The sequence below is a fragment of the Crassostrea angulata genome, chromosome 10 (genome assembly GCF_025612915.1).
Source record: "Crassostrea angulata isolate pt1a10 chromosome 10, ASM2561291v2, whole genome shotgun sequence".
Lineage (NCBI taxonomy): Eukaryota > Metazoa > Mollusca > Bivalvia > Ostreida > Ostreidae > Magallana > Magallana angulata.
In genome coordinates, this window is record NC_069120.1 from 25,721,013 (window position 1) to 25,739,665 (window position 18,653).

At 33.4% G+C, this 18,653-nt stretch overlaps 1 protein-coding gene across 2 annotated transcripts; it reads right to left on the reverse strand.

The window, feature by feature from the left end:
- Positions 1-5,141: 5,141 nt before the first annotated feature.
- Positions 5,142-18,132, reverse strand: LOC128167672 (diacylglycerol kinase epsilon-like). 2 transcript variants are annotated; one of them, XM_052833521.1, is made up of 11 exons: positions 17,907-18,132; positions 17,465-17,620; positions 16,692-17,366; positions 16,302-16,445; positions 15,331-15,479; positions 15,077-15,128; positions 14,464-14,574; positions 10,974-11,045; positions 10,691-10,824; positions 8,374-8,485; positions 5,142-7,975 (listed from the first exon to the last, which is right to left on the reverse strand). In XM_052833521.1, the coding sequence occupies exons 2-11, from the start codon at positions 17,465-17,467 to the stop codon at positions 7,856-7,858; spliced, it is 1,572 nt and encodes a 523-aa protein (XP_052689481.1). In that variant the 5' UTR covers positions 17,468-17,620; positions 17,907-18,132; the 3' UTR covers positions 5,142-7,855. The 2 variants fall into 2 exon arrangements, with proteins under 2 accessions (XP_052689481.1, XP_052689482.1); XM_052833522.1 differs by lacking the exon at positions 17,465-17,620.
- Between the last annotated feature and the right edge of the window lie 521 nt (positions 18,133-18,653).

Genomic DNA, 18,653 nt, shown 5'->3' on the forward strand with positions numbered 1-18,653 from the left:
AACAAACAACAACCCAGCATCCAAAATTTCTCTCTGAAAATTTAGATTTTATCTTCATTCATTATAACAGTTCAATAGAACTTTCAGCAAAGTTATGGAACGGAATGTTATGATAAGGCAGTGGCCGAGAAAATGATATAATAACCCAGAAGTCGATTATGGTAAACCTCCTAGCAAATATAAACAGCTCACGGGTAGATACAAGTACACGTATGATGTTAATGTACCTAAATATTACAAGGAAAAATAATAACTTGATCATATCAAAGCACGCTAACACCTTCTCAGGGCTTTTGTCACAAAATAAAAAAACCATTGAACAGCATCGAACAGTTCAAAATGGAGTAATATCATATTTCACTGCCCTCTATTGATACGAACCGACAAGTAACTAACAAATTAGACACATTAACATTTGTGACATTTTTTCCCCATTAAGACACGTTTTAAAAGTGATCTAAGGAACGTTAAATGTTTTCTCAAAATTAATTCCACCTGAACGAATTCTTATTTCTTAAAAGTATTTCTTTTTAAGCCTATGATTTATATGTATTTTTGACATGAGAAAGAAAAATTAATCATAGAAATTTGAGGGCAAGACCAATTTTTAAAAAACATTGAGAAGGATTTGGGAATTTATCGGGTTGTTGAAATTACGTGTGAAATAAGTACGGGTATTAGTTTATGTAAAAAAAAAAAAAAGTGGCATATTATACTTATAAAATGGTACGATGTCAGCGAAGAAAAGCATGCAAACAAAAATTAGTTGCATAATACAAGCATATATTTACAATGTTGGCATGCACAGATAGATATATGGTTAGCGTTTATAGGATATGATGAAAATTTGAACAAAAATATTAGGACAGAAGAATCTATATTATAATACAGTATGTACATATAGATAAGCTTAAGTGTATGCATTTTGGAGAAGAAAGTATTGTATACCTTGCGAATGACGTAAAACTGGAAAACACCTTTACAACTGAACAAGAAATAGAAGCTCTGAACATATAAAGCAATGTTGGTCAGGGTGTATGACGCCTGCCCAGCTAGTAGCAAAGGAACAAGCATAAGTGATCAAAATTGTACTAAATGTTTGTGTGCTGTTTTAGATCTCATCGAGATTTTATTTTTTTCTATACTGAGAGTCATTTGACTGAATTAGACGAACTGACGTCTAATTCTAGTGTTACTTAAAATTACAATATGAAGTCTAATTCAGTCAAATGACTCTCAGTATAGAAAGAATAGAATCTCGATGAGATGTAAAACAGCACTTAAACATTTAATACAATTTTGATCATTTATGTATGTACCTTTGCTACTAGCTGGGCAGGCGTCATATAATGAACTTACAAAGTAAGACTGAGATCAGAATTAAGTTAATCCAAGATATATGGCCCAGTTTTCATACCGTGATGCTTGTAAGGGGTTCAAACTTAGAGCTATGAATGGCTCTCAGAGCCATCAAGCAATAAAAACACTTAGTGTGATACCTATTTGAAAGTCCCATCTTATGGTATACATGAAAACTTTCATAATTGTTGAAAAATTTTAATTTACATGATGGGCGTAAATATAGAATATACAATATGACAACTACAACTCTCCCTAATTGTCTCATTATATAATAAGCACTTCAGGGAGGAATATCATACGACGGGGACCTGCCGCGGCGGTGAATCACGGAGAAAGCGCTAGGACACCGCGGCTGTTCGCATGTATCTGATTTATGTATTTAGCAATAGCATGCTAACGTTTTTGATTTTCGCATGTTCGTACTTATCGATGTCAGTTCGTGAACATATTTAAAAGTAAAACAAATCATAAAAAGGAAAGAAAAAAGAAATAAAGAAGAGTAGTATTTTTAAATTTGATAATCTTAAAAATTTCGTTTTATGAATTAATATTAAACAGTTTCTCGTTCAATACATTTTGCAAATAGACGACTAATTGCATGTAAAGTTTAACGTTAAAGTTTTAACGCAACCTTAAAACAACATAAACGCATGAAAAGGCTTGAAAAATTTGCTGGCGATGCCGTTTGTTGAAGATCACAAAGCACAATTTGGCAACAATTTATTCAACGTTGATTAATTAGCGAGTATTATCTTAACCAAAGCAAACTTTTCCTTCAAGATCCAATTATAGTTCAAATCAAAATGGACAAATCTTTCATTGAATATCTTTTGCCAAGTTTTGTTCCGTTGGGATTTAATTAAATTGGATTATCTTCGTTAATTCATACTACAGTGGATAAAAATCTCTGACCGACATCAAATCAGAGAGACATTAAACCGAGTCACCACCGTTCAGAGACCGCGAAAATCCCTTAATGCGCAGCAATTTTATTCCGAAATTCATATGACAAATGGTCTTAAAATGACAAATTATTTCATTGTATATGTCAGAACAGATACAACGACCGGTCCCTCAGATTAATGCATCTCTTACAAAAGTTCTCCCTCCCCTTCCATCTCATATAATACAATGTATCATCTCCTTTGATATTTATTTACTATCGTGCATATCCTGGAATAATTACTTGCTTTAAGTCAAGAAGATAGGGGTATACTGGCCAATTTCATAAAAGCATTTTAACAGGAGCTTGGACTTTGGGTAGTTGTGTCAAACAGCAATGACGTAGGCCTGTCTATTTCATTGCTGGCCACTCAGCCATGGCTCTTTGAAATCAACAAGATTTGTCTGGCTTTCTAGCAAAGACTACGCGATCTGTGTATTCTTCGCCTGAAACCAGCGTCAGTTTAACTTGTTGTGATGCAAGAAATAGATACTTACATCCTACCGAAAGCCCAAGGTCTTTTTAAGATGGTTCTAATTCGTCAAAATACATTGGATATTAAAAGTTGGAAGAAGTTGGTGGTAGTGTTGGTTGATGAATATAAAATAAAAACTATTGTTACCAATAACATGACTTTATACAATGTGTAATCATATTTCATGTACTTTAACGTTGTATCCTGTCATGAAAGTAAATTTGTATATGAAATAAGATGGTCCTAAATTGTTTGGGGGCGAATTAATTTCTGATTCTGCTAAGGTGGCGCTGAACCGGATATAGATAAAGTTGGATGCAGAATTCACAATTGTAAAATAGAGATGATTCAGGTTCAGAATGCACCACTTTGTTGTTTTTATTTCATAGTCTAATATCCTAATAAATCATATGTAGTTCAATACTACAAGAACAATTATCTATTTACATAAAAATACCATGAAATAAAATGAGAGTTAAAAGCAACGACGAACCTTATTTTCAGCTGATCAAATTTTCCTTTGATTTTAGAAGGAGGTCTCTACCATTTCCGTTGCAAGCAAATTTAAAACAATACATAAAGGTCATAAATATTGATATCATAATGACATTGCAAATTTCACAAGAATAGTTATACTGTATGGCAATAAAAGCATTATTGGTAATTCAAAATGATCGATAAAAAAATAAACATGATTGTTAAGTATTCTGTCTCCAATCATTGATACACAGTGAAACAATTTACAGACTATAGTTTGCCTAATCACCGACACTACATAGTTTTACTAATCTTTGTTACATCATAGCTTTTTATATTTTAATTTTTTTTTAAGTCGATATGCCATAGCTATTAGACCAAAATCATAGAATATAAAATGAACAAAAGGCCCATGAGCCACATCGTTGAACACTGCAGTTCTCAAAAAAGATCCTAAACAATTGTTCATATATGGGATATACATCAAACTCTGAACCCCTTGTGTGGCCCAAAAATCGTCCAAGGGCCAAAGTCTAAACAATTTAAAAGAATCAACAATATGTCAAAAGGCTTGCATTTAAGTAAAACCATTATATATCATAACATTTCATTTTTTGTGAATAATCAAAATATTTTCCTTTGTAAAATTGGAACCCCAAATAAGGCCCCAACCTACTTCTAAAGATTTTGATTTGAAAGAATTTAAATCTGCATTATCTGAGGTTGCTTTCAGTAAAGTTAAAGCTTTTCTAGGCAAGTGGTGTTTAGAAAAAGATAACAAACATTTTCTTATGTAAATTTTTCCCGCCCCCCCCCCAACGTTGTGACCCCATCCTACCCCCGTGGACCATAACTTGAACATACTTTAATCAACACTATCTGAGGATGCTTCAACACAAGTTTCAGCTTTTCTGGCCAAGGGTTTTTGAGAAGAAGATTTTTGAAAAATATCAACAAATTTTCAATAAATCCTAATTATCTCCCCTTGAAAGAGAGCATGGTCCTTCATTTTAACAAACTTGAATCCCCTTCACCCAATGATGCTTTGTGCCAAGTTTGATTAAAACTGGCCCAGTGGTTCTGGAGAAGTCGAAAATGTAAAAAGTTTACAGACAGACAGACGGACAGCGGACAAAAAGTGATCAGAAAACCTGAGCTTTCAGCTCGGGCGAGCTAAAAATAACCCCATAGCGATTGAGAAAACAACGCTACTTCAATATAATTGATTCTACCGTAACGTTGAAGCCTTATATACAGTGTACATGTAGAAGTTATCTTTATTTCTATACCCTTTTATAGCTTAAAACAATATCACTTTAAATGTAAGTTCTACATTTTTCTCACTTGTAAATCTTCAATAAATACATTTTAGATTGTTTATCGTTTTAATCGAAGTTCATTCAAAAGAATATTGTTCACAAACCAAAGAAAGCTTAATGGACATCCAGCTTTAATATGACACAAGTATGAAGACATTCAAACAATTTTTTGGGTGGAAAATATAAAAAAAATATAGAAAGACTGCAATGCTTGGTAGTTTCTCTTACTTTTATTTTCTAATTCACGCAGCTATAACGTATGAAACATAACAATTTCACAATCAACATTTACATACATGTCATGACAACGTATTAGCATGATAATTACATAGATACATGTATATAAATCTGACAAGGTATCATGGTACTATACTAGTATCCAAGTTAACTATGACCCCCCTTCCACCTCCCCCCCCCCCCCCCCCAAATAGTCGGTAATCAATGCAAAGTCAAAAGTTCAAAGTCAATTTTCAACGTGAACAAAGAGTTTTGAAGAGGAAAATCAAAGTATCTCGATCATAAAGATAACATGAAAAAAATAATGAAACATAATCTCGAGAAAAAATTTTCTTGACCATAATTCTTCTATCTTTAGCAGTCCACTTCAAGCAATAAGAGCATAACCATGACAGTATAGCCTTTAGCCTTTCCATCCCAACGCCAGTAAACTGTCAGAAAGTGTAACAGAGACCATAGGAGGAGAGGAGAGAACATGAATTACTGCAATAAGTCAACCCTAACGACCAGATTAATTTTCGAAATGTGTTCATTTGCAAATAAAAAATAAAAACAAAAAGAGAGGCCAATTGCTAGCAGATTTGTTATCTCTTCTATAACTTTGCTTCCGTCATTTTCAAAGATAATCAAATGCAGTTCGAGATAAAAACTGATAACACAGAGCTCGTCGGAAACCCGCCGTAGAGAATTCCAATTGAAATAAATTTAAAATGGATAAAAAGGTTAAAGAGGGAAAAATTGAAGTTGAAATATCCGTGAATAAAAGTACAAATTCAATTACATGTTGAAGTAACAACTAGATGATTACTTAATCTACATATATGGGAACAAAGGCTGGATTTAACATGAAAAATTATAGACAAAACACTGTTGTTTAAGAGTATCAATTATGAATGAAGGGTATATGAATATTACTTCCATTATATACGACAGTAAGTATTTTAAAAAAATTTAAGACGTTATACAGAATATGTTATACTACAGGATTGGACACTTAATGGTATCTTAATCAGGAGATCAATCGTGCGAGACTAGAGTAAAATACATTGTGACATAAGTATAAAATACGTATATTAATTAATAAGTAAGGTAGACAAGTGTTACGCAGTTTTGTCTTTTCAATTGTGAAAGCCTTCAAACTTCCATGAAAATATGTGTGGCTGTTTAAAACATTTTCCATTTCTTGGATATATGGTTTGTGATTATCACGTGCACATTGTGCATTAAAAAGGTCCTGATTCACTGAAAGTCTACACGAAACAAAACTGTTCGCATTAACCAATACTATAAAACATGGTTTATTTTAAATGACGAAAAACCCAAGAGTATTATAACAGCAATGGCAGGCAATTGTAATGATATTTTATTGAAATACAAAACAAATAAAAGTGAACTAATTTCCTATTGCCAATGCGGAATATTGGATAGAGCCATTGATTTATCGTCTCAACAAGGACTGTGAACGTGTACATATTGCAAATACGAAAAATAAAAGATAAATATAATAAAAGAGAAAAATAAAAACCATAAAATAGGAATGTGTTAAATAAATAATGATTAAATAAATATACAAAATATAAAAGGAATAATGGTATCCAAGGGACACATGAACAATGCAATTAAAAACTAGTATACTATAACTTAAATAATACTGCTCTTTCAAACAGAGACTGTGCAGTTCATAGTCTAATGGTGGGTGTCCATGGAGATATGAATAAAATAAAATACATTCTTTAAAAATAAAATAAAATTAAGACAAAAAAATGTTATGGAAAAAGAAAATTGTTAAGAACAATTTTATGTACGTACATGAAGTAACTATTCAGATTTAAAATACAAAAACATCAGACAATAAAATGTCGATTACATAAACACGAAGTATGTAGTGTCAAAGAGAGGTATTGAAATATGAAAGTTTAAAATTTTTAGATGGTGTCAAAAAATGCGACAAAACTTACTAGAATTTTTTCAATTCAGGGCACGCTTTGTTGCACCAAGATAGCGACTATACATATACATTAAATACCTTTGAATTCAAAGTGCAGGAATCTAAAAACTATCGTTTTTATTGATTGACAACTAAAAATGCCTTACAAGAGCAATGTGAACATTAAAAACGGATACATAAATTTTGACCATAATCGTGACCTTGCCGTTTCAATGTTCAATCTGAAAATATTTCATTTATTGTTAAAGTACATCTATAAAAGTAAGGTAAAAATTGTCTAGTCATTTTAACACACCGAGGATGCTCCATTTCATGCCATATAATTACACGACAGAGGACTATAATGATAAATGGCATCTTTCTTCTCGTTCGCCTTTTCATGTAAAAAGAAGACATTTCTCCATTGAGGACAGACAACACATTAAGTAATACGAGATCGACAATGAAAGGCTTTTTGCTCCTGCGGTACTAGTATTTCATTAAAAATAAAATAAAATACGTGGACATATTTTTTTTTAAGTGACGGAATCTTCATAGATTATAATTATACACTTATACTCCTTACGGATATTTATTTTTTTCATATTTAATACTTTATAGTTCATAAATGAAAAAAAATGCACGCATCGTTTTACTCTATTAAGAGGGCTGGACAGTCGTGGCTATATTAAGACTACATTGGTCTCCCTAAAAAGAAGAGCTCTATTTAAAGATAAAAGTATTAAAAACTATAAATTTCAAAGCGAAAGTATATGGAATTTTTCTTTACCAAATAACAGTTTACAGCTTAAAATTCCTTTAGAAAAATTCAAGGAAGATTTGATGGTTAAATTGTTGATTAACCGACCTCCTTAAAAGACAGACCAGTCATTCTGCCGTTGGTCAACGTAGCTGGAACTTCCTAAGGGAAATAACCCAAAAAATTGTTCCATATCCTTTAACATGAGTCACCTGGTCGTAATCATCACCTGCGTTTTATCACGGTAATCGTTATTACAACCCCAAAAAAGCCACGAATGATTTGTCTTATACAGTACATGCTAATAAATTAACAATTAACATCAAATGGGACTAATCACAGAGGAGTATTATTCCTAGGCAGTGGACAGCATGGTGGCCTGGCTGTGGGGGGTCAGGATTAACTCGGCGGGGTGGGGCTGCTCCCACGGCTCTCCATCCACCTGCATCGGTACCTTACCCCCGCTCAAACTAATCTACAGGTAAAGATACACAAACTTGTCATTTTCTAACCTAATAAAAATAGAAATTATACATGAAATAATACTAATTTTTATTTCAATATGTCTACAACCCCCTATCCACCTAAACATAGGGATTGCAAAACCAAAAACTTAACATAAATTTGTTCATTGCTATTTTTTTTGTGTGGAATATTTAATTTACGAGGCGCCCTTGTGGGAAATTTCTATAAAACAAACCAAAATAAATCCAAACAAAACCACATAGGTCCTGGTGGACAAGTAGGTTTACGGGGGTGTGACTAACACCTGGATAAAAATATCACACCTGTTTTCTTTTTACCTGTAATACTTTTGCACTTTCCCACAACGCTGCCTTGCAGATATTTTTAATAAACACTGTGTGCTCTTACCTTGACAATCTTGGCCTGACCGAGTCTGATAGGGTCAGCTAGGCCCACCTGAAGCTGGGCGATGTGAAAGGACGAGTATATGCCCATCACCTCCAGCATACCATCGTTGAAACTGTAGCACAAACAAGACGAGGTTGTTAGACATTATGATTGATCAATTTTTTTAACGTCATATCAAGATTCATATTAGGCGAAACGCTAAATTAATAATACCCCAAGTTTAGTTATATTGAACACTACCAATGACAACTATTATGATGATTTTGACCTTGAACTTTCTTGATAACTGACCTTGAGTAATGCAAAATGACCTAGAATATTACACTGCTTTTTATAAATGACCTTGAACATTACAAATCACATTCCTTTGACCTTGAACTTTGAGGCCACTAAGCTGTCTTCATCTCGTATTTCTCACAAGTCAAAGGGAATAATTTAAATCAACATCCTTCTTGATTTTTTGAAGCATAGAATTGCAACTTTTAAGACGTGAATAGTATAATTTACTACAACATGAATGAATAAATTAAAAAGTAATGTCACTAAATCTTTATTTAAAAAAAAACTTGTACAATGTACATGCTGTAATTCATACAAATTATTCAATTTTTTATATTAACTTTACACAATTTGTTAAACAAAAGGTGGGACTTCTCTTTAAGAGCATTTTATTTCATCTGAAAAGCTCTTATTCTTATCAATGCTAATTTTTTTGTGAATGACACCTTTTGAAATAAAAAAAGAGCAAAATTTATATACGTGCTCCAGGAAATCTTCGGAAAATAAAAATGAATTTTCGTAATCTACGTGGTAAGTTTTAAATAATATTTTTGAACGTCCATAAAAACTGGATAAACTTTGGTTTGCACTTTGTATAAATTGGCAAAATTATAGAGACATGCAAATTCGCACCGGGTGTTTTCCTAACCCCGTTTTCCTCATGACCCAGTATACATACACTGTATATTACTTTTCCGTCGAGTGTTATGACAGGCCCCGGGGGTCCGACTTAAGGACCCGAATCTCACTGACTTATAGAAATGACATAAATAAGAATCAGAGTATATATCAGGTCGGCATGACACGTGAAAGTTTCCCACCGTCTTTACGTTCTCTCTGGGCCTGGGAAAATCTTGTTCAAATGCCATTCAAAAGTCAAAAGTATTTACGCTCGCAAAAAAATATGGCTACTTCTGCACAATATCTAAAGATTTATATAACAAACCGTCGGAATCTAGGACTATAAACTAACTCCCGCCATGATTTAACACTTTACGTGCTACGAGACCCGAATCTTAAATAGTGCAGTTCGCGTGTCACGGACATGTACAATCTTCCAGTGTTATTATTTTAAGAGTCCCTTAGAAGGGGCTGCTCTTTATTCCCTAGTGTTGTCATATTGCCGACATACATACAGTTTTATCTGTAGATTCCTGATTGCGACAGATTATCAAATAAACCCGTTTCCTTGCAGCAGATTATCAAATAAGTTGAAGCTCTGACGTCTCCATCATTTCCAGTAATGTCACTTTTGAGCAGCTTTAACAAATCGTCTTTTTTTCCCAAATCCCATTACCATTGTCAAATATCATTACTCATGTTGAAATTTCTCAAGGATTTGTAGTAAAGAAAAATAGAAGGCTGGGTAAAGGAGACAAAGAGCTTTGAGATGCAGTGCAGTTGCAGTCTCAAGATAAAGCCATTTATCTGTTTATCAGATAGAGAGAAAAGTATTATTTGATACCAGTGAGAATCGCAACCCCGACACGCCGAGGTTGACGGGGATGGGAATTTCCCTTCTATCAGCGAAGGACATATGGTGTAGATATTTCAGTTTGGGACATAAATTAAGTGCCCCAACACAGATGTTGCATAAACTGTTTATTCTACATCAATGTGGCAATTGTTTATGTAGTCAAATTTATGGTCTCTGTGCAAAAAGAAAAAACCCGGACTAAATACCTCGGAATAATGCTTCCTGATTAATTTCAAGGTCAATATGCAAATATGAGACATTTCTTGTAATCAGAGTCGAAGTTATAGCATTTTTTTCTTTTTATATGTCGTATATAATCCCAATCATTTAGAACATGTTCATTCATTCTGCTGTTTTGTTTTCGTGTTTTTTCCCTGTGGTTACGCTGTCCAGTCTAGTCCTATCACAAATAACTAGTCATTTTTCTTGATAGAAGTCGCGATTATTCTCTCTCTCTCTCTCTCGTTTAATAAAAAACATAAAGGTACAAAAGCCAATGGTTTTAAAGACCTCATCACTTGCGTAAGGTCTGCCCACAGAGCATACACTTATTTTCCATACCTTGCCGGTTTTAATTGATTGTTTTCGTCATGGCCAGCCCCCCAGGGCTGGCATCCCCCGCCCCAGCTACTGATGTTCAGGATGACTATCGCTTCAATCTCTGGCAGCTCAATCAGTTGTCCGTCCAGTTCCACCTGATCAACAAAATACAAATTATATCCATGGTGAATATCTTAAGTATCTACATGTACATATACAAAATTGTAATAAAGACTATTTGCATTTCAAATTATTATTTTTATGATGCACTTATAAATCCATATACGTTTCAGGCAGTAGTTACCTTAATTTTTTTATGCAAGTTTTTACACTCATTTTCTAAAACATCCTTGGTCCCATAGTAAAAGTAGCACAGCTATAAGAGAGAAAATGTTATAGTAATAACATTGAAAAAGACAGTTAAGTTAGTTGATAGTGCAGTTTGTATCATTTCCTCCCCCCCCAAAAACTACTTGTATCGACAAAACGTCCATTCAGGATCTCGTTATACATGTATAAGGAATAAGACACGTGCTGTATAATAATCTCTGATATTCTATAAAATAATGAACATTTACATGCATTTGAATGAGAGAGCATACCATTTCTAAAATTATGATTTTTTCCTTTCAAAAAATTATGTTTAGTTCAATGAATCTCTTAGAAATGTTCTAATTTTTATTTGGTCGCTGATAAATTTCTTGAAATGCAAACAAGAACAGATGCTATACGTCCTTCAGAAATATCACCAAGATCAAGAATTCGCGAGATCTGATTCCCTCGCACGTACACTATAGTGACAAAGTCATATTTCTTGTGGGAAAAAAATCACTCATTTTTTTCAGCAAACCCTTCATCGAAGTATATACAAGATTATTGGAATCTTATCTCCCCTTGAAACCACTTTCATTTACACGAAGTCGCTTCGACAGCATAGATAGCATCGAGGGAAGCAGCGAGTTTTTGTTTGATTCTGTGGGGTGAGAGATATAGATCTATGGGATGGGGGGTCACATCAAAGACATGGTCTAATTGTTGGTAAAAAAAAAAGAAATAAACAAAAGCAGTAATTGTCATTATGGATTCGTGCGGTCCAAGGGCTGCTCTGTTTCACACAGGTGACGGTGTTTGTGCATGTACATGTATCTCTTTTATGTAGTCAGTCAAAGAATATTAGCTTTGCTGTAAATTACGTTCAATCATAGTCCATTACGCTCAATCATATTTTAAGGAGCGCTTAACTTTATTTGCAAATCAAAAGAAAAAAATTATAATAAAAAAGATGAAAAGTCATTCTAAAATAAAAATCAACCAAAAGTAGATTACTGTTATTTTTCTTTTCATATTAATTTGTTGTGCTTTTCTGTGGTTTTTTAAAAATATGTGGTAGAACGTGCAAAAAAAAAAGTAGTTCTCTGCAAATCGCATCAAAATTGAAACCCCCCACCGGCTTCTTAATAAGTGAAATTTGCCAGCTTCTAACGACGGGCAACTCCCCCCGAAACCCATCCATCTGTCACCAGCCTCTCCCAGCCGTCTCTCGCCGGGGCCTTGAAGTTCTAGATCTGAGCACAGTAAAAAAAAAAATGACAACCCACAATCACCGATGGAACAGTTTTTCTTCAAAACCCCTCATTTTCGTGTCATCTTCCTTGAGAACTTGCAGTGAGGGTTGTCGGTGTCATCGAAAACATGCGCCTGATGTTTACGCTTGTGCTAACCGTTATATAAACCATATGTATATACAAACGCAGGCCGAAAAAATGCACAGGAACGGTGCAGAAATATTCAAATCCAAATTTAATTGAAATAATATGAAAATGGGTTATTAGGCTTGCCTTTGATATATTAGTTATAAGGTCAGTTTCCAGTATTTCGCGATCCGGACGACGCGAACTTTGTGTATCTGTTTTATTTCACGAATGTGTTACGGCTGGATTTTTTCTGGATTTTAATGATGTACTCCGAATCCAAATTACGGCGATTAATAGGAAAATATGGAAACATGGCTTGAAATATCGTCCGATTAAAATCTCAGCTGTAAACCAATTCAAACTTTCTCAGCCTGTTTTGTATCATGGAAATAAGTGAGACGAGAAAGAAAGACTTCCTTACTTTTTTGCGGCAGAGTATATAAAAAGTTACAAACCAAACACCCCCTCCCGAAACAATTACATGAATTATGTGACTTTTTACACTTCAAGTACTATTCTCCAACCCAATTCTAAAATTAAACACACAGAAAAAGCTCAAAAAACAAAGAAAGTTCTTAAACCAATTTGTAAAATGGGTGCAAAACAGTACTTTCTACAGCGGAAGAATCTGATAATGGGAATAAAATCGTCACTCCACCCCCAACATTAAGAGTTCGAATATTTTTTATTAGTTTGTTTGCAGGACAAATCCGCCCCCTTTTAATACACATCACATCATAAAACGCTACTTCATTTTTTATTCTGTCATAATGTGGTACAATTTCCCGCCGAGTAGGTTATGCTTTCAATTAAGAACGGTAAATAAACATTAAGTATCGATGGCTAAGTGAGAGTTCACAGAGTTCCGTTCGAACGTTCCACTCCGGATTTTGGCGGGAGATGACAATGGTGGTCCGAGGTTTAACCGACTTTACTCGCGTTATAACTGTCATCTCCATACTTCACCACTGTGAGAACTTTTTCTCTTTAGTTTCAACAGACCTTATCGTTACAAGTAACAGGGTTTATTATGTTTGAAAGATATTCATTAGAGTTTCAAGACGGAACATAAACAGCGAAATGGATATTCTTTTGAAGAATCGAACTGAAAATAACTGTAAACTATAGTGTGTGTGTGTATGCAAAACATTTGTCCTCAAAATCTTTAGTATATACACATCTGCAACGTATTTATTGGTTGATAAAAAAAATGATCAAAACAATGCCATTAAATGTCAAAGATTTATTTAAAAGTTTGGATATCTAACAAACATTATTATGTTTTTTTAACTGAAGAAATTAAGTAAATGTACTAGTATCTATTTTAAGACAGGGCTATTCTTTGTTCTTTGTCCAATTTGGAGATCATTATAATAACAATATGACTGACAAAAAGATATTATTTTAACGCAAATACTATTCTAATTACTTATCTAATCAATTACTACATGTACATATAGAATCAAGACCTGATTTTACCTCGTGTCTGAAAAATCATGAAATTCAATCGGGTTCATTATGTAGAAACAATGCATGATTCCATGTGTACTTGAAAGTATTCAAGAATCTTAGCTTTTTAAATAATGATTGAAATGCTTATCAATTTTTTTCTCTGAAAATTATCTAATATTTAATATTTCTAGAAAAATGTTAGCCTATACATGTTGAAAAGTACCCAGAGGCAGTCGTATGAGTTGAAATGGGTATTAAACAAAGAGAGATAACTCGAATTGGTAAATTTAACAATGGGCTTTCACTACAGTATATGACAACTCCATGTTTATAGTAAACAATTAAATAAACTATAATCTAATACAATTTAATTTTCATGATAATGTTGTGTAACAGCATGATACAACAGAAAAAAGTGACTGATTCTGGTCTGCAATTTTTTTAATGGTAATTTTTTTTTTTTTTTAATAAGAAGTACTTTCATCTACATTAAATTATTACCTGAGCAATGTCCCTTATCACAATTTTAAAGAAATGTATTACATTGAAATTCATTTCAAAAGTTAGTATGTCATTTAATAGAGAGAGAGAGAGAGAGAGAGAGAGAGAGAGAGAGAGAGAGAGAGAGAGAGAAAGAGAGAGAGGTACCTTATTAATGAGTCTGTGTGCAAATAGCCATGGTTTGGATTCCCTCTGTCTGTGAAAGTTCAAAGTCACTAGTGCATCCACACCCATAGAGCAATAGTTATTCATTATCATCTACAAAGTGATTCAGGAAATGTCAATCAAAATCAGCATATAAATATATGTCGCTGACAATCAAGATGTGTTGTGCATTTCTAAATAACATACATGTACATAGAAAACACACCCACAAAACACACCTATTAATCCTAATTAATTTTAATTATCTATCAAATCAATGAATTTGATTAATCAAAACATATCATTGCATTTCACAGAAAAACTACTGGTTTGTACTGATGCTTCATCGTCTGATCTTAAATTAAGTGGAAAGTGTAGATAACTTCCTTTTACGTGTAAGTATCAACACCTTCATAACATGTTGTAAGATCACCAACATTTATGCTTCTATATTCCTTAAGGCTCTCAACATATTCTCTGATAAAGGTATCATATATGAGTAATATTTGTCATGGTTACTTTTGAGTAAATTTTCACCTTGAATATGTTCTATGCTTTGATTACCGATAAAATAAAGTCAATGAGCAAAAACATGGCACACAAATTAAACACATACTTTCTTTGTTTTTCCTATCACTTTCTTTGTATTGATAACTCGAACAGCCCATCTGAAATAAAAGAAAAAAATCTCAATTAATAAATACCCCATTACATTCTTATTCTAAACTAACAACAGAAGATCTTGATTTTTTATTCATACTTAAGTTACAGCAGAGTTAAGACATTTTTTTGGTTGAAGTTAGAATTCATTTCTTTGTAAACACTTAGAGATATGAAATTTTATAAAATTGTGTTTCATAAATGATTTACCTATCCAGTTTCACAGGCTTTGCCTGCTGTAGTTGCCTCATGAAATCATTGACATCTAGATCTTCATGAGTGTATCCCTCCCCCCAACCCAACACACGTGACAGATCGTTTCCAGTCCCAAGTGGCAAGATGGCGACTTGTGGTGGAATCTGCAAATCAAACAATTCAAATATCATTTCATATTTGCTTGAAATTATCAATTATCATTCCACTAAAATGAATCTTCATGTTCTGAAACCTTCTAATCAAAATTTACATCAATCAATCTATAAAATGAAATAATAACTGTTGGTGATATACAGATAAATCTTTAATTTGTTGTATGCTGTATAAATATGTATTCTGAACTATTAACTGCTTAAATAAAATAAAATCAGTTGAATAACTGATGAATATTTGAGAAATTTTCTTCAAATTGTTTGAATTAAAGTTCAACTCCAAGGACTTAAATCTGGTATTGTTTGCTATTAGGAACTTTTAAAATCACAAAAAATGACTGATGCAAATAAAAAAGTTACACTTTTTTTTTCTATTTTCACAATTTTGTGACACGGTCCCCCCCCCCCCCCCCAACAAAAAAAAAATGAATATACAGTATTCTGTAACTTGATTTTATATGTTACATATTTGATCTTTTTTGACACATCATTTTAAGGGTGAATTTAAAATACTGTATCTTCATCGATATCAACTGAATACCAATTTTTGTGTATTTTGTGGTTGATTTTTTGTTGCAATTTTTATTAATACATAGTACTGATTTTATTAGTACATAGTATTGATAGGATCAATGTCCATAAATTTATGTATCCTTGAAACTGCAATTTTCATTAAATCCACAAAAATGGATGTCGACCGACAAATACTGATGAAACCACAGAACAACAATACGTGAGAAATTAAATATGACACAGGGGGAAATAAACCTGCATACAGTACCTTAAACTAATACCAATGACATGTAGCATTACCTGTAATTTTAAGGATTCTATTGCATTCAGCACCCAGCCAATGGTCCCATCTCCACCACAGACCAACACCCTGAATGTGACGGTCGGGAGTAGTCGACACCATTCTAATGCATTTTCTGGGGAATCGTCATTCAGATCTATCACCTGTAGGATAGCACATCAAATCAAATTCATCACATTTTCTCAATACATAATATCTCATACAAACAAGATTCATGTAACAGTTGTAAACTTTCTAAATTTTAACTACAGTATTATAATGTAGTATATTTATATAGTGATTACACTTTTTTCAAAAGTTAGTACATGTACTGGTAAATATCTAGGTTTTTCAATGCACCAGTAGGCATAATTCTATTTTTCAATCAAAGTACATTTGTATATATTCACCTGGGTGGGATTCAAAAGAGTCTTGAAAGAACGTAGTATGTAATCTCCATCATTATTGCCACTTTTTCTATTGCCTATCACAATAAGAGGACTCCAGTTCTCAATATCAGGAATGGAGGCTTCTTTGATGACTAGATGTTTCCTTCCTTTTATTCCCACACTCTTCAACTTGATACAGGTTGGGGGGATGATGGCAGTTTTGTTTGGTCCTAAATCACAAAAGTCTGACTTAGGAGAGCACCCTTCATGGATAGTTTGTTGGCACCAAGCACATTTTTTATCACAGATATGAGGCATTGTACCACAGTCTTCCCCACACGTTGCACATTTGCTGTACAAAGGGAGATTACCTTGCACCCAGTGATGTTCAAGCTTAGAACCTGCAACGGCCACTGGTTTGCAAGGGATCTTTTTATTGGCCTCCTTCATGTTGTGATCGTCGACACAAATACCACAACTGTCACAGCAAGCACCATGTTTGATTTTATTGTGATCCACATTGCAATAGGTCTGCTCTGGAAACTGGTCCACCATGAAGAACTTGTGTCCCTTTGTGATGTCTCTTGCTGGAACCTCATAGTGCTGTAGCCGGTAGTGTCGGTACATTTGCATCAGAAGAAATATTATGACCAATATTGCAACTAAAATTCCAAGTAAGAGTAAGGAATCCATTTCCTGAGGAAGACAAAAAAAAAATCATAAAATTCAAACACTTACAACATGTACAATAATAGAAAAAACATCAAAATTAAACACCAAATCATCAAATTCACCATGTCCCATTAAGTTGTGAAAGGTGTTCCACAAAACTCTGAATGGTCCTAAGAAGTCAATTTAAATCTTTCAAGTTTAATCCAGGTAAGAAATTAGTTGCAATTCTTGTCATATTCTTTTCCAGGACTAGGTATGAAGAAATTCATTCATTTTCCCTAAATCAATGTATTGTTCTTCAATCATACATATTTATGAATATCAAGACATACAAAAATGAATACAAATATAAACTGGGACGGTCACATGTTTACCACTCCTTGTCCATACTCTGTGAAAAAGTATGGATCTATAGAAGTGGTAAACATAACATATACAATGCATGCCTGTTTGAATGGAAAAATCCATCTACAATAATGATATTCAATACATACTAAATAATTTTACGTACAGCATTTTAAACCCAACTTTTTTCATTAATCATGTATACACGTGTACAATTACCTGACTTCATTACACTCCCTCCAGGTCTGAATTATTTACGTCACTGTCGGTAAGATGATGTCGTCTGCTATGGACTTCGATTGCTAAAAGTTTCAGTGGCAATATTCGTAAGTTCATCTGTTTAAAAAACAATCTGATCAATTCAAATTAAAAACATTCTTGCGAAATATACTGATTATTTACAATATTGGTGAAATCATCGCTAATATTTTTGAGCGCCTATATACCGGATCACTCAATGCGAAGTGTAAACAAAGTAATTGTCGGAAGACTTTTTTCCGTAAAAACTGCATACGTTATGAACAATATTACAATATTAAACATAACGTTATGAAAATAACAAAATCACACATAATCAAAGGCATCTAACTTCATAAAATTTTAATATAAAAATTACTCCGCTTACCTAATAATACAAGTGTTTATTTATAGGTAAGGGGAGTATTTTTTATATCATGAGAAAAATGTAATACGTCAGGTGCCCGTGCACATTATGTACATTAAAAACGTTTAAATTTTTCAAATAAAGTTTACAGATTTCCGAAAGCAGTCGCAAACGTAGCCTCTACCTCCCCCCCCCCCCCCCGCCCCCATCTCCACAAGCTCTTGTTTCTCTAATGAAGTATGATAAATAATACAGTTCAAGTTCTAACATGGGGTCCGAGAGTGCTACAAGTTGAGAGAAATGAAAATGCTCCCCTCCACTTTCCCCATGAGCCGACTTTGTACAGCCCTTGAACATGTTAA